General features: G+C 41.0%; 1 protein-coding gene across 1 annotated transcript in view; it reads right to left on the bottom strand.

The window, feature by feature from the left end:
• LOC139218785 (WD repeat-containing protein 70) overlaps positions 1 to 15332 on the bottom strand; it is a 38075-nt gene that overhangs the window by 6595 nt on the left and 16148 nt on the right. The window contains exons 11-13 of the mRNA XM_070850469.1: positions 6020 to 6119; positions 5482 to 5566; positions 5241 to 5379 (exon numbers count right to left, since the gene is read on the bottom strand). Of these exons, the coding sequence (XP_070706570.1) occupies positions 5241 to 5379; positions 5482 to 5566; positions 6020 to 6119 (324 nt within the window). The remainder of the gene's footprint in view (positions 1 to 5240; positions 5380 to 5481; positions 5567 to 6019; positions 6120 to 15332) is intronic.

The raw sequence follows: 15332 nt of genomic DNA, 5'->3' as shown, positions 1-15332 counted from the left end.
AGTGTTCATGCCTGCATGTAATATAATAATAATATAAAAACTACAAAATACAAATTAAAGTGATCATATAAAAACACCACATACAACCGATATTCTTATACAATAAAAATTCTTTCACCTTGTAAATAAATGTACTTAAAAATATGATTATATTCCAACATCCTTCACAATTATGCAATATAATTAAGACTTAAGGCCCATAGTGAAGGAAAATTTTCACAATCTGTTTAAACTACACACAAACCTCCCACATATATATATACATACATATTTACACTATCAGGCCAACAGCTCAGTGCTGTGTAGCTCATGGGACAGATGAGGGTTAATCTGCTCAACCAGATCATGAGCCGCCTGTAACTGATAGAAAGATCTGGATAAAGCTTTAAACAGGATGTGCTTAACATGAGCCTCAAATATTCCATTCATATACTGGCAGAAAGCATGTATAAATATTTTTGATAAATGACTTAATAAGCACAACTGTAAATGTGTTTGCACTTGCAGAAAAAGCGCACTTAATTTTACAAATCTTTCTTAATTTGTCCTGAGGAAAATGCTGCTCAACACGTACAACATGCATCAACATGCATGTTTCATGAACAGTTGAAATCTACTTGTGGATGTGCTTCAGTGGAAATGTGTAATGGGTTATAAATTGCCTTGTCGGGGTCGCTACATGCGAGGTAAGGCAGAGATGACAGTTAGGAATTCCGTTACACTCTACAGGTACTGTCACTGCTCAAGGAATTCACACAATACACAGTATGGCAACACAACTTACATCGACCCAAATCGGGCAGTAAAACCAAAATAAAAGCGACAACACAGCCAGAAAACTGCAGCCGTGTCAAGCTCAGAAACAACCTCTTAAGACCCAAACAAATTGTTCTGTCAACAGTGAAACAAGTCAAACAGAAAGAGCAGAGCAGCCTAAAACAGACCAGTGCAGAGGGGCCCAATCCAGCTGGATCCACTGAGAAGCCAAGCACAGCTCAGTCTGGTCCAACAGTACGACCGCTTTCCAGATATTCAGAGCGGCATGTTTACACTCTAGGAACCCCTGTTTACGCTTCACGTCCACCAAATTACATCATATCATGTAGGAGGGAAGTGATCAGTCAGCTCTTCAGTAGCTGCCTACTATGTTCCATCCGATTAAAATACCAAAGGCTGGTTTGGGATAAATAAGACAACAGCCACTCGCCCAATATGTATGCCGATTATGAAATAAAATTATGCAGCACTAATGGGACACAACGGTCACAGCTGTGTTCTCCGTTTAGTCACTGGTGAGTGGATCCAAATGTGCGATGCTTCTGACAGACGTAGCTACACAGGCCAACTGAATGCAGTAGGGGGAAGGAGAACTCTAGACTTAGCACCTTGGCTACACACTGAGTGGGCACACATCCGAGAACTCTGTAATGAGCATGAACTGCCTCACTGAAACAACTGGCTTTTACATCTTGCAAGATTTTCCTGGTAAGATGCACAAGAAAGAACAGAGTTAGGGCCTCCCTTTTACCTTTCAGGCTTGGCTGCTCTGACTAAGGATGAAAGCCCGACCATTCATATCGAGGTCCTCCTTCAAGAGCATGGCACAGGGAGCGTCTTACTGTTAAAGAGCCATCAAGCATGAGATGGTAGGTAGCAAACAGCAACAGAAATGGTTCTCAGTGCACAAAAATCCCACTTTAGTGCAGAGACAACATCATAAAATACAAATACAGCTTAACTGATGACTCATAAGCAACACTCCCAAAGCGCAAGATTTTTTTCCAGAGCAAATAATCTTATACATTTTTCAGGATTTAGAATTTTATATCTGTAAGTCAAACTGTCAGTCAGTCACATCTGGCTGACACCCATTCTTTTTTAATAAGGTTCATAGTCTTACACTTTCTAAAAGTATTTTTAGGAGCAGTTTGCATGTTGTTATTGCTTAGCAAGAGTGGAGAGATGACAGAAAATGAGGGACAGAGATGCAACAGATTTCCATGTTGAATTTGCCAAAGTGCAGGCAAACACAAAATATGCAGCACCGTGAAAATACGTTCATGCAAGCTTAAATGTGAACGTGTATAAGCAGCACACAGAAATACGTGCACGCATTTACAGAAGGTGGATGAGGGCAGCAGGTCTACAGGTCCTTTTGAAATCTAGCCAAGAGCTCAGAGGTTTGATAGTCAGCAGGTTCTCACTTCTAGTTTCTGCCCCTTTTGATGGGCTAGGATAAACTTAGGAGTGCCCAATGTATTTACCAAATGGGCCTAAAACAGCCTCCGCTCCCAAGCACACCCCAGAATCCAGGTCTGGGGTTATGTAGACTGTTTAGTTAGAAATGATTGGTGGCCCTTCCTTTCACTCGCCTGCCTGGTACGCCACTTTATAAAGACTGCACTTAAATTCCCAAGCCATCCGAGAGGCAGACGGCTGATGTAAACATAGTAAATAGCACATTCATCAGGTTCACTGAGTGCATGTCAACTAGAAATAACTGATCTGCTGCAAAACTACATTTTGCATCACAACTCTTTTTTAAAAAAAACCTACCGATCCAGTTTGGCTGGGGTGATCTAGTTACACTTGATCCTTAAAGTAATGGTCAGTGGGTTGGGAGGAGGGGCTGAATCCAGGAGATGAGTATCACAAAAACTATCAAATATAAACACAGTAAAATACCATGAAAGGCATCAATCCAAAATTGTAGAACATCAAATGGTCTGATGACTAACCTTAATACTTAATATTTCATTTGTCCAGTGGGAGATATCTATGCGATTTTACAAAATCATTAATTACAGTTATTAACAAATTATGATAATCACAATTAATAATCACGAATAGCATGATTCTCTAACACAACTGGCAACTTGTACCACTCTCTAGATTAAATTTCTATCATTGCATCTAGTGGGACTTTGTGGGAAATCTTTTGGATTTCTAAGCAGCACAAAAGGGTGAGCAGACAGGAAGGTTTTGCCGTTGTCCCAGTGGAACAGAACTGCAGCTTTCAGAGTTTCTCACAATGGCAGACGGTGGAACAAGTGAAAGGCCAATGGAAAAATCACTTCCAAATGTTTACCCTCTTCAGTAAAGTGAAAGAGAAGACAAACGTCCATGGAGTGATGTAAGGAGGAGGGTTGTTAAGTTCTGGACAGACTCTTTGACCCAAAGTGTCTTAGGTCTCTGTTTGATGCTGCCTATAGCAATATCATCACCACAGTGAAGTGGGTGCAAAAGTTACAGCTGATTCCGCTTTTTAAAACTTTATGTAGACTCTGTAGGGAGACCTGAAACACAACATACGATAATGACCACTGTTTGGTGAGAATGACAGACGTCCCTACACATGTGGATTATATTGTTCACGAATTAATTTTGTCTCCTACCATCTGCCATCATTAATACATACAGAAGTCAAGTGTATTTTAATTGCAGTACAAGAACAATAGTGTAACATTAATGTCAGACAGAGACTGTTATTGTTGAAGGCAGCGCACCAAGGTACTGACGGTGAGTGTATTGATGTTAAAAATGCTATTATTAGTGCTTTTAATAATTAAAGTAACCCACACAGAACTCAGTCAATTCTATTTTAACGCAGTGTCATTCTTTATTCTAACTTCAAACGACTGCTCTGACAGGATCATGTAGCTCTATCCGTTAAGCCTATGTGTATGCAGACTTGAAAGCTCACACCTGTCTTATTGAAATTAAATAAAATAACTCTGGCGTCATACTTGCATAAGGAGATGACAATAAATAAAAAATGCAATACACTTTTTTTAAGCTAAAATGGGTCAACCAAAACACAGACTGCCCTCCGCTCAGTTAGTACAACTGTGCTGCAGTGTGTGCACTTAGCTTGCAAACCTTGGCACAGCATTGACACTGACAGCAGCTGGCTGGCAGGGCAGGGGGGAGATGCATAGACACACAAACCAAGCTTTTGTCTCCCCCCCCCCCTCTCTCTCTCTCTCGAACATGTTCACTCAGTGGCCCATGTGAAAGTGTCATGCCTTAGCCAGGGAGACCAAGTTAGAAGCTATTAGCCTCTGTCAGACCTCACTGTTATGACTACTGGTACACAGTGCTAAATCTGATGAAAAGGGGAGACGCGGGAGGAGGAACAGGAAGCAACAAAAAGAAGAGAAAAAAAAACTTTTTTCTTCTGAAGACAGCACCTCTACCCTTCATTTCAGCACCTATGGCTGGTTGCCCTCATCCAAATGGATTTCTGAGAAAGCAGGATTAGTATCAAATACATGGTATGCTAACAGTGCAGTCTGTGCATGTGTATGGAACATGCTGAAAATTTGATTTCAAATGTAACTCAGAGGCAATACATGTAAAAGCATCGACAGCTGTCCTGCCAAAGCTTTGTGGGAATGGCTTGCAATAAGAAAAAGGTCACATTACTCCATTTTCTCCTAGCTTGCCTCCAACCATTTTTTTTTTTAATAACTTTCCTCCTTTGCCTTTCCTCCCCTCCACAACCCCCCCCACCTCCTCCTCTCTATTTCCCTCCAAATACTGCTACCGTCAATCATTCATCTAAAGTGAAAATTGAGAAAATATGTATTCTGCTATATTGCTAAGGTCCGTCTAGCTTCACACAGTGATTTAACAAGAAAATGTCTAGTCACTGCCAGAGGACTGGACTATTTGATAAATGGTTTACAAAATTAATTTCTCTTTCTGAGTGAAATGATATTAATTCCTATTATATTTAGGTGATTTTTGAGGGCTTGAGTTCCTCGCATTACCACAGCATAATTATCTATAATAAAGGCTGCTGACTGTACAATTCTGGCTCCTTAAATTCCTATGGAGAGCACTACTAAATAGCTGCTGTTAGAGATGAATGGAAACTGCCTAAAGTAAATAATAGACTTAAGTTCTAACCCATTGGAATAGTCCTGTGTCAGGTTAAAGAAAGAAGTTAAGCTAAGTAAATCTCCATATCAGACTTGGCAAATCTGTTCGGCTTTAGCTATAACCAAACATTTTAAGGCTCAAGTTTTAAGCCAAGACAACTTTACATGGAGCAGAAATGACATTCACATTGGTTTCATTATATTTTTATGATGTTTCATTGTGGACTCATTACGTTTCTTTTCCTCAGTGCATCATTTTGGGTCATTTTGGTTTGTAACCAACATATCATATCAACCAGTTGAAAAACATCTTGCACTTAGCACAGTTGTGGTTGTGGAGATTGAGGCATAACTTACTGCTGTGGTGACCTCTATTTCATAGACCCTCTGAAAGGAAGCTCGGTCAAAGAACACCAACTTCCCATGTCCCTCGTCTTTCTTTACCGAGGTCCCTGTAACAAGAAGCTTGTCATCTGGGCTAAAACAGCAGTCAGTCCTAATGGAGAAAATCACGCACATAAAATATCATCAGTTAATAGCCCACATATCATTTACAGTAACCAAGCAGATTATAATCAAGACAGCCAAAAAAATTTACATTGAGAAGTAGTTGGTCAGTCCAGTAGCGACATTCACAGGCTTCCTGAAGTTGCGTATATCCCACATCTTCAGAGTGTCATCACCTAAGAAATACACAGAGACAACGGGTAAACTGTAAATAGTGAGATTTACTTTACAGAAGCTCACCACAGTAGAACTGTCTGAGATGGGGGTTTTTTTGCCTTGCTGTAGTCTACAGCCTTTTCTTGACTATACAAAAAGGCTCTAAGAGTTAGTTTTTATTTACATTACAGAAATATGTTGAGTGAGGGACTCTTACACAGAATTATTCCTGTTTGTCTTTGTGTCAGAAGCCTCCTGACTAGATGATGCACGAAGGGGAAACTCAAGTGTGTCTGTATATAGATCTCTTGTGAGTCTTCTAAGTTGTGTTGGTGGTGACTCGTGTTATTTTGCACAAGAGGAAAAAGGCTGCTTCACTACTTAAAAACTCTGTGGATGAAGCACTGGGTCTAAAAACTTGAGGCCCTGAGCTGAGCACAGGGAGACTGTTTCTTTATTTATTTTTTTTTTACCTCCACGTGAAGCAAGAGTCATGCCATCATAGGAAAAGGAGAGGCAGGAGGTGTCTGATCCTGGAATGTGTGCTTGCCGGCAGTGGAACTTTGTATGGACCTAGAGAGAAAAAGACAATGCATTGACCACAAAGATTTATATAAGGTCTGGTATAGTTTATGGTTTAGTTTAGTAAGTGATCTGTAACACGACTACGGCTTCAGATTATATGAAATAATATAAATGGTAACAACCAGGTATGTGATATAAAGACTGAAATAAAGGTTAAATAACATTTTATTATTACATGTTCTATGTGCTGGGTCTGTGTATTAAAGTGAATGTGTAGCACAGAGGTCTTAATAGCAGTAGCTCACTCCTGGCCTGTTTGTGTCTTATAATAGTTTTGTGCAGGAGAAAAGTTTGTTGATATATATCACAGGCAAGCCTCAAAGGACATTACAGAGACAGATAAAACCTAGACTAGATGTAATTGGCCAATAATTATACAACAAAACGAATAAATAGTGCTGTCGCTGCCTTTTCCATGAACACGGCACCTTGGTCACTACTGATCATCAATGTCAAAGAGTTTCTTATAATCTCCTGGTGTACTACAGTATGAAACTGCCAATGGTCTGCTTCAGAAGCAGACATTTATCTTGGTCGCTGCAGTAACAAAGGGACCATTTCATCCTCCTTTTCATCAAAACAACACACGGTTTCCATCTTCTCCATGAACACTATACTATAGATTCAACTATGAAGCCCACTAGAACTTATGAAATACCAGCAGCTTAGCACACTGTACCCACCACACTCTTTAGCAAAACTACAGACCACAGAGATTTACCTTGGCAAGCCTAGATGCCTGCTTGACACAGGGTATTTAGATTTTTCCTACCTGAAATAGTATCCTAATATGATATATGGTTTACCAGCAAATAACACACATCAGACATCCTTTTAACTGCAGCCCTGGGCTAACATCACGCCTTTGATTCTTTTTTATTATAAGCCACCATCAATAAAGTATCATGAGACGAGTGGCGGCCAGAAATAACTATTTCAAAGTATTTGAAATATCAATGATCATCAGGATCAATTCGAAAATATGGACAACACATGTGCAAGAGGCATAAGAGACGGAAGTAACTGGAGGTTGAGATGACAGAGTGAAAAGTGCTTAGACGCATTGTATAATTTCCTCTGTGGATTTAAAGGCACTTTGTCAAATCTGAGAAAATATAGGATTATCTGACGATAACGCCTTTGTTACAAACAAACCAAAGGCGTATGAAGTTTGAAAAAGGGAGGAAAAGTCTGATGAAAGACTACCGAGATGAAATGTTATTAGGCTGAAACTGAAAGACGTGCACGTTCGCCTTTGGGAAAGCATTTTGTACATTGTTCAGTTTTCTGGCATTTTATAAACGAATTGGCTAATCAAGAAAATAAACAGCAGTTAAATCGATAGTTAAAATAATCTTTCGATGAAAGCCTAAATATGTGAGTATATAATTCTAAAGCAGATGCGGAACACATCCAACACAAGACCTAGCAGCTTACAGTGGAAAAAGTGGTGAATATCACAGCCCCCCAAGGCAATGCTTCGACCATTTCATTCATTTCAGTTCATTTCAACTTTATTGTCTGTTCCAGGTAAAAACAGAAATTTTTCTTTTGTCACGGCTGTAAAACATAGTTTAAAAAGCCACATTCAGGCATTAAAAACACCCCCACACATCAAAAACACAGTACAACAGGTGAAAACAAATAAAACACATAAAATAAACTAAAAACACAATGCTGTCTATCCTGTGCTATTGAGAGCAGCTATTGCAGAGGGGATGAAGGATTTTTTGTGAATGTTTTTCCTGGCCAGCGGGGTTCTGTAGCGTCTGCCTGATGGCAGCAGCATGAAGGAGTGGTGGAGGGGATGGGAGGGGTCCTCAGTGATGAGAGTGGCTTTCCTCATCACTGACCGTCCATACAGTTCTGACAGAGGGGGTTCGGCTATTTGGGTGATTTTGCTGGTCTGGTTTATTAATCGGGAGAGATATGTTTTGTGTTTGATGGTGAGGAAATTGAACCAGGTTGAGATGTTATAGGTGAGAATGGATTCAATGAGTGATTTATAAATAAGAGTTAAAATGTCCTTGCTGATATTAAAAGACCTGAGCTTCCTGAGCAGGTGAAGTCGCTGTTGAGCCTTCTTGTACACAGAGTCCACATGTGGTCCAAAGGACAGACAGGTGTCAATTCCGTCCCCAGGTATTTAAAGCTCTGCACCTGCTCCACACCCAGACCATGGGTCTGCAGGGGTTGGAACAGGTCTGGGTTTTTCCACAGCATACACTCCCCTCCAAAAGTATTGGAACGGTGAGGCCAGTTCCTTTATTTTTGCTGTAGACTGAAAACATTTGGGTTTGACATCAAAAGATGAATATGAGACAAGAGATCAACATTTCAGCTTTTATTTCCAGGTATTTACATCTGGATGTGATACACAACTTAGAAGATAGCATTATTTGTAACGGAACACCAAACTTTTAGGCGAGCAAAAGTATTGGAACAGATAGACTTCAAATAGATTAACGTGAAAAGACTTAATATCTAGTTGCAAATCCTTTGCTTGCAATAACTGCATCAAGCCTGTGACCCATTGACATCACCAAACCTCTAAAACCTCCCACTTCTTGCCCCTGATGAACTCCTTTGTTGTTTTTGCAGTGCGTTTTGAGTCATTATCTTGCTGCGTTATCTCTATCAGTTTGGTTGCATCTTTCTTTAAATTGGCAGACAAAATGTCTCTTTAGACTTCTGAGTTCATTTTGCTGCTGCCGTCATGTGTTACATCATCAATGAAGATGAATGAGCCCATCCCAGAAGAAGCCATGCAAGCCCAAGCCATGACATTACCTCCACTGTGTTTCACAGATGAGCTTGTATGTTTGGGATCATGAGCAGATCCTCTCTTTCTCCAAACTTTAGCCTTTCCATCACTTTGGTAAAGGTTCATCTTTGTCTCATCAGTCCATAAAACTTTGTCCCAGAATTTTTAGGCTTGTCTCTGGACTTTTTGGCAAATTCCAGCCTGGCCTTCCTATTCTTCTTGCTAATGAGTGGTTTGCATCTTCTGGTGTGGCCTCTGTACTTTTGTTCATGAAGTCTTCTGCGAACAGTAGACAGTGACACCTTCTCTCCTGCTCTCTGGCGGTTGGTGCTGATGTCAACAGTTGTTTTAGGGTCTTTCTTTACAGCTCTCACAATGTTTCTGTTGTCAGCTGCTGCTATTTTTCTTGGTCTACCTGTTCTCCGTCTGTTACTTAGTACACCAGTGGTTTCTTTCTTTCTCCAGGACATTCCAAATGGTTGTACTGGCTATGGCCAATGTTTGTGCAATGACTCTGATTGATTTTCCATCTTCTCTCAGCTTCACAATTGCTTGTTTTTCACCCATGGACAGCTCTCTGGTTTTCTTGTTGGTTACACCTCTAACTATAAATGCAGTCTGCACAGGCAAAACCTAAATCTGAAACTGAACGTAGACATTCAGCGCGATTTATTGTTTGGATAATCAATGTAATAGGACACACCAGGGCAACAAAACACACCTGTCAGTCACATGTTCCAATACTTTTGCTCACATGAAAAATGGGTGGGTTCAAACAAAAGGTGCTATCTTCTAAGTTGTGGATCAGATCCAGATGTAAATACCTGGAAATAAAAGCTGAAATGTTGATCTCTTGTCTCATATTCATCTTTTGATGTCAAACCCAAATGTTTTCAGTCTACAGCAAAAATAAAGGAATTGGCCTCACTGTTCCAATACTTTTGGAGGGGAGTGTAGCTCTTTGGTTTTAGATATGTTGAGTTCTAATGAGCTCTCAGCAAATGTTTGGACCAAGGTGTGGACCTCCTGCTTGTACTGTGTCAGGGCCTGGGTGTCAGTGATGTGTGCCACCAAGGCCATGTCATCAGGGTCTTCGTCAGGCAAATCATGTCTATAACTTTGCCCTGGTAACTATTTCCTTGGCATGTTGCTGTAGATGAGAATGTGATATTACTCAGCATTGCTGTGATGATCAGCATTTATCACTGAAAACCAAGTAGGCTAAGTGACATTTCAGTCGAGGGTCAATGATGTGAGAACAGGCTGACTACAAAAGCTGGAGGGGAATGGAATGTCACTTATGTTGTTCATGGGGTAAATTTTTAGGAGCTTTTTAGGAGAAAGGGGAGTATTGGTGGTATTTAAGGGATATTTTGGAAAACAATGAAAAATTACCACACACCTAATTAAAAAGTCATCTAAAATATTCCTAATTAATCCCAGCCACTGCAGCAATGTCCCTCATGCAAAGCGAAGCATTTTAATTTCTCATCTAAACAGCTGTTTCCAAGATGGCCAGCCATTCCATGTACTTTCTCAGTCCTCACTCTGAGCAAGTGGTGTACTACTGTAGTGCAGAGGTTGTGTGTGCCAAGGTCTGCGGCTCCAGGCTGGAAATAGCCCATCTCAACACCCCCACAACCCCACCCTACACACACACACACACACACACACACACACACACACACACACACACACACACACACACACACACACACACACACACACACGTCTCTATCTTTCTCACACAAACACACAAAGGAACAGGAAGAAGCAAAATTCTCTAAAAAGTCCACAGCCACTCAAACCGTGGACAATGAACAGAAGTGAAAAAAGAGAGCACCAATAAACAAATACGACGTTAAAATCCACATTGCTAACTGCTACCCTTAAGTGTATGAAAATGTTCTATGTCTGAGTAAAAAGTAAGAGCACTTAGTTGATTTTTTTTTTTTTATTTGAAAATGAATTGCCAGCAACTGCTGGTCGTTTAAGTCATGCACAAATGTCAGACATTCTCATTGTTTCAGCACTAACTGCAATGCCTTGCTGCCTGTGTCTTCTCTCTGCTTCCTCCCACATTTACTTCCCAGTGCCTTAGTTTTAACTGGACTGGACACAGCCATATTACAGAGATCGATCATTAAAAGACAGAGGTGAAGCAATAGTCTGGGAAGTAGGCTTGCTAACACTCAAACAAACATAACCTTGGTTTATACAGCTACATTTTCATTAATTCTAAACGGAATGCAAATAAATCAGTGAAAAGGGGAATTGCTGCAATACAGGCTTTTGACTCAGAAAGGTGGATAAGGAATTTGAAGTGAGCACAGAGTGTGGAAGACAGATAAGATAGAGAAATGCTGGCAAAAAAGGGCAGGAGAGAGTGGAGCGTGAGGTGAATGACTGATGTATCCTTATGATACAAGAAGGAAACGAGGCCACACTGCACTTCCAAAGTAAATGGAGGGAAGTTATTAACTTGGACGAAACAGATAACACAGTTACCTTGAACTGTAGATAACACAGATTCCACTTTTTCAGGCCTCGGCCATTTAGCCTCTATAGTCTCTCCAGGGATAATTTTCTGCTTGCCATCATCATTTTACTCATAATTTACCTTTGACTCAATTCCTCATTTGTTATCTTAGATTATCTACCTATTCTTTTATTCGCTGCAGGGAAATTGACTTGGTTGAGAAATAAAAAGGCAGGAGGTCAATTTAATTTAAAAACTACATTTTCTAATCTTACAGCAGGTGTGGAACAGCTTGGCCACAGGTTATCTCAGGCCTGCTAAATAGCAGCTAAAGCAGGAAAGTGTAAGCCTTAAACCCAGTCAAACACAATGCTCCACTCTGAGGATTCAGGGTGACTGACCAAGCTCTGAGAATTGCCTACTTTATTTGATCGAGCTAAAACAAAGGCATCGGGGGCCTCATTTCAATCATGCAGTCATAATGCCTCCTGCACAGCTGTGTCATGTGCACATGGACAATGGGAGCCCATCCAAACATACAGAATTTCCATTCATGTAACTGCTAGCACATGGTATGCATGGTAGCCACAAACAGGTTGCGTGGGGTCAGTGGACTATGAACAGGAGGGTATGCTATGAACAATTTTCTTCTCATTATCTTGTCTTATGAGCTGTTACACGAAGCTCGCTGGCACATCATAATACCACCAACTCCAGAGAAACTTGCAGGATGCGTTTGTTTTTTCTACCTCAAATCAAATTTTTTCACCATGGCCACAGGTTTTGTCAGGTCACCTGGTTAGAAAAGTTACGAGCTCTTGTTCGGCCAGTGATGAATCATTCCGCAAAGATTTTTTTTCCTCCGTCTTTTTTTCTAGATTGACACCATCTGCTCTTGGCACATGCTGTGTTTTAACCCCTTTTGTGTTGCTAGACACTGTCGTCAGTGTCTGTCCTGTTTGCACTGACAAGAAATGTTTTCCGTCTGTCCATTTAGTTACTTAAAAAAAACATTCTCTCATCCCGCGTCACACCAGACAAAGAGGTGGAATGAGGAAAAGACAACCCTCGTCCAACTCTGGAGTACATTATGAAAAGAATAACACAGAAAACTATGCTAAATAGGTCAATCAAATTTACTGTAGCCTAATAAATACAAGGCAAGAAATAATAAGAACTACATCTTTTTTTTTTTTTTTTAAACATGATTATTCTCTGTCAGTCAGTGAAAGCAGTGCCTTTAATAGGTAGCTAGTGGTTTTGCTAGCTGCTTATTCAAAACATACACCCACTCCAGCTATTTCTAGATCAGTTACTGCTGTTGTGAAAGCTTGAGTGTTTATTTACTATCCTGATGTTGGCTGGCATTGGTAGATGCCATGGTGTTTGCTTCCTGTGATAATCTACACAGCCGGTTTGTGAAACCGGATACCCACACACTGTTTGAAAGTTCTCTCAAGTCTTGTGACATCCTCTGTAAGCTGTGCCCTTCTCTCTGGCCTAAACAAGCATCGGCCTAAATTGTCAGTTTCACTCAGTAAGCCTAATGGGAGTGTTTTGCTACACCAACAAGACTGTGCACACATATGTGCAAATGCATACACGGAGCCCTGACACACATCTAAAAATGTTCAGCAGCAGGGGTGGATAGAGAGCTGAAGGAACACAGCGTTGGGTTTCATTCTCAGAAGACTTTAACAACAATCTACCACAGAGCCGACTGTTCCTCACCACGCTATCTTAGTATCATTATATAAATACTGCAAGGCTGTCTTGCCCTAATCGCCGTGCTTTTACAACCACACACCTGAAAGACTTAATGATGACCACTGTGCTGTCAGTAACAACTCTCACTGACCTATGCTACTTTCTAAGACTTGGGTGGCCAAACCGCAGTCCTGAACAGCTGCTCTGATCTTTCATGGAAATCAACAAGTGGTGATGGTGAAGTGTGTGTGCGTGCATGTGTGTGTGTGTGTGTGTGTGTGTGTTAAAAGATCCCACTGGAATGATTGTCTGCACAATCTGACCGTGTGTTTCATTGCCCAAATAGCTATGTTCCTCTATGTCTGAGCTACAAAAAGTAGGAGTCCGTCCATGCCGTTTCCAAGTCTGTACTCTGGGTTTAAAAACTGGACGGAGGAATGACAACAGCACTGAGCTGTGGCATTCACTTGATCACATCCCTCCTTGAAGGTCATCTAGTGACCATTGAAGCAAGTCGCAATGGAAGCTGCAGGACTGAGATCCAGTATAAAAGTTTACAATCTGATTGTCTTTAAATAGTTCGGTTGAAGCATACACTTCCATGAAGACATGGTTCATGACAAGGTCCGTGTACTCACGTACTGTATCCAGTTATCAGATCCTGGAAAGTTTTCTAAACATTTTCATTGGACTTAAAGACGTTATTTTGTGATTTTTCCTTCTAATCTTCCACAGCCCCATCTTTTATGACCCACAGAGTTACTAGTTTATAGTGATCCCGTGCAGGGCCGCATTACAGTGTTGAGGGTCCTGTGGGGCAGGTAAGAGTAAATTATGTGCTGGTGGTCAAATTTTGTAGGTGACAATAAGCTGTGTGTGACTACAATAAAAACAGGCGGTTGAGTGGAGAAATGGGAACCTGGAAGTCTTGCTGCACACTGAAATTCATCTCTGTGCAGAAAATACAGAGAGCAAGAGAAAGTTTGCCATGTCATGTCATGATAACACTCCCCCCAGCGAGTAATTCATCAAAACAACCTCTTTTGGGGTCCTACTTTGAAGTCTGGCAACATCCACGTCCATCAATGACATCATAACATTCCCCAGGTCTCTATGGTAGTGTTTTTGAGCAAAGGCCTGCACCTTCAATGCACAGACTTTCACAGAGTGCACATTACCTGGCAACCATTTAAATGCAGTCTTGTAATTCCCTTCTGGTCAGAGAATAAGCATGCAATCACTCTCTGTGGCAGTCAACTAAAACAGACCTACCTGACTCCCATCTTAGGATCAATCAGCTCCTGTCAGAGTTCAAGGGCACGATGTGTCATCCCCAATAGCTTCTCTTCAGCCTGAGCTCTAGATCAAGGTCATGTACATGATTGATCGTGATTGATCTGCCTGCATATTCTGGCCATGAGTAATAGTGGCGATACAGCATGAGATAGGCATCCTTTGGGTGGGGGAGGGAGCAGCAATAAAAGCATCGGGAGGTCCACTCCTTTTTAGGCTTGTGGCTGAATTCAAGTCAACAGTGCAGGTTGCTGATTAGGGCAGAGGGCACCAACTAAATTCTTGAGCCATTCAGACAGGACAGGCTCCAGTGGTCAGGCAACAGACATGACTATTGTAAGCTGCTATGGGACACAGTGTAAATATTTAGTTTGGAGAAAGAGGGGTAATAAATTTGAAGAGCTTTAACCCAATCACTCGCAATCTGCTGCAATGAGTAGCCCACTGGTGGGATGGTGGGTGAATGGAGGAGAGGTGGGAGTCTACACAACATGGGTAAATGGAAGCACAAATGCCTTGACAATAGGAACGTACAAAAACAAATCCTCCATCAAACTGCACTCTTTGTATGTAGTGTGATTACGAAGTTGACTGTTGCAGTAATTATCATGTAGCCTACTTCCCATTTGACTAATCTGGATAAGCCCCTCTGTCCAATCAAGCTGTTCCAACTCACTAACTACAGCTTGATTGTCACTGTCACTATTCTCATGTGAAATAACAGAAGCCGTCAACCTTGTCCAGACATGGGGTTGAAGAGATAAACAGATATGAAGTGGAACAAAAGAATTAGAAATGTGCCAAAGGTTGAGGGCAGAAAAACAACGTAGATGTACGATAATGTATACTGGTATAATGCAAGATACTGGTTGGACTAGAAGGTATTAAGTAATAGCTCTAAGCTGTCGTCCATCATTTTTATTTCCCTGTCTTAGAATGTGAGTTTATGGTGTTTTAG

This window comes from Pempheris klunzingeri, chromosome 19 (genome assembly GCF_042242105.1).
Source record: "Pempheris klunzingeri isolate RE-2024b chromosome 19, fPemKlu1.hap1, whole genome shotgun sequence".
NCBI classification, from domain to species: domain Eukaryota; kingdom Metazoa; phylum Chordata; class Actinopteri; order Acropomatiformes; family Pempheridae; genus Pempheris; species Pempheris klunzingeri.
Note: the sequence above shows the minus strand (reverse complement) of the source record. Positions and strands in the feature narration are given on the sequence as shown.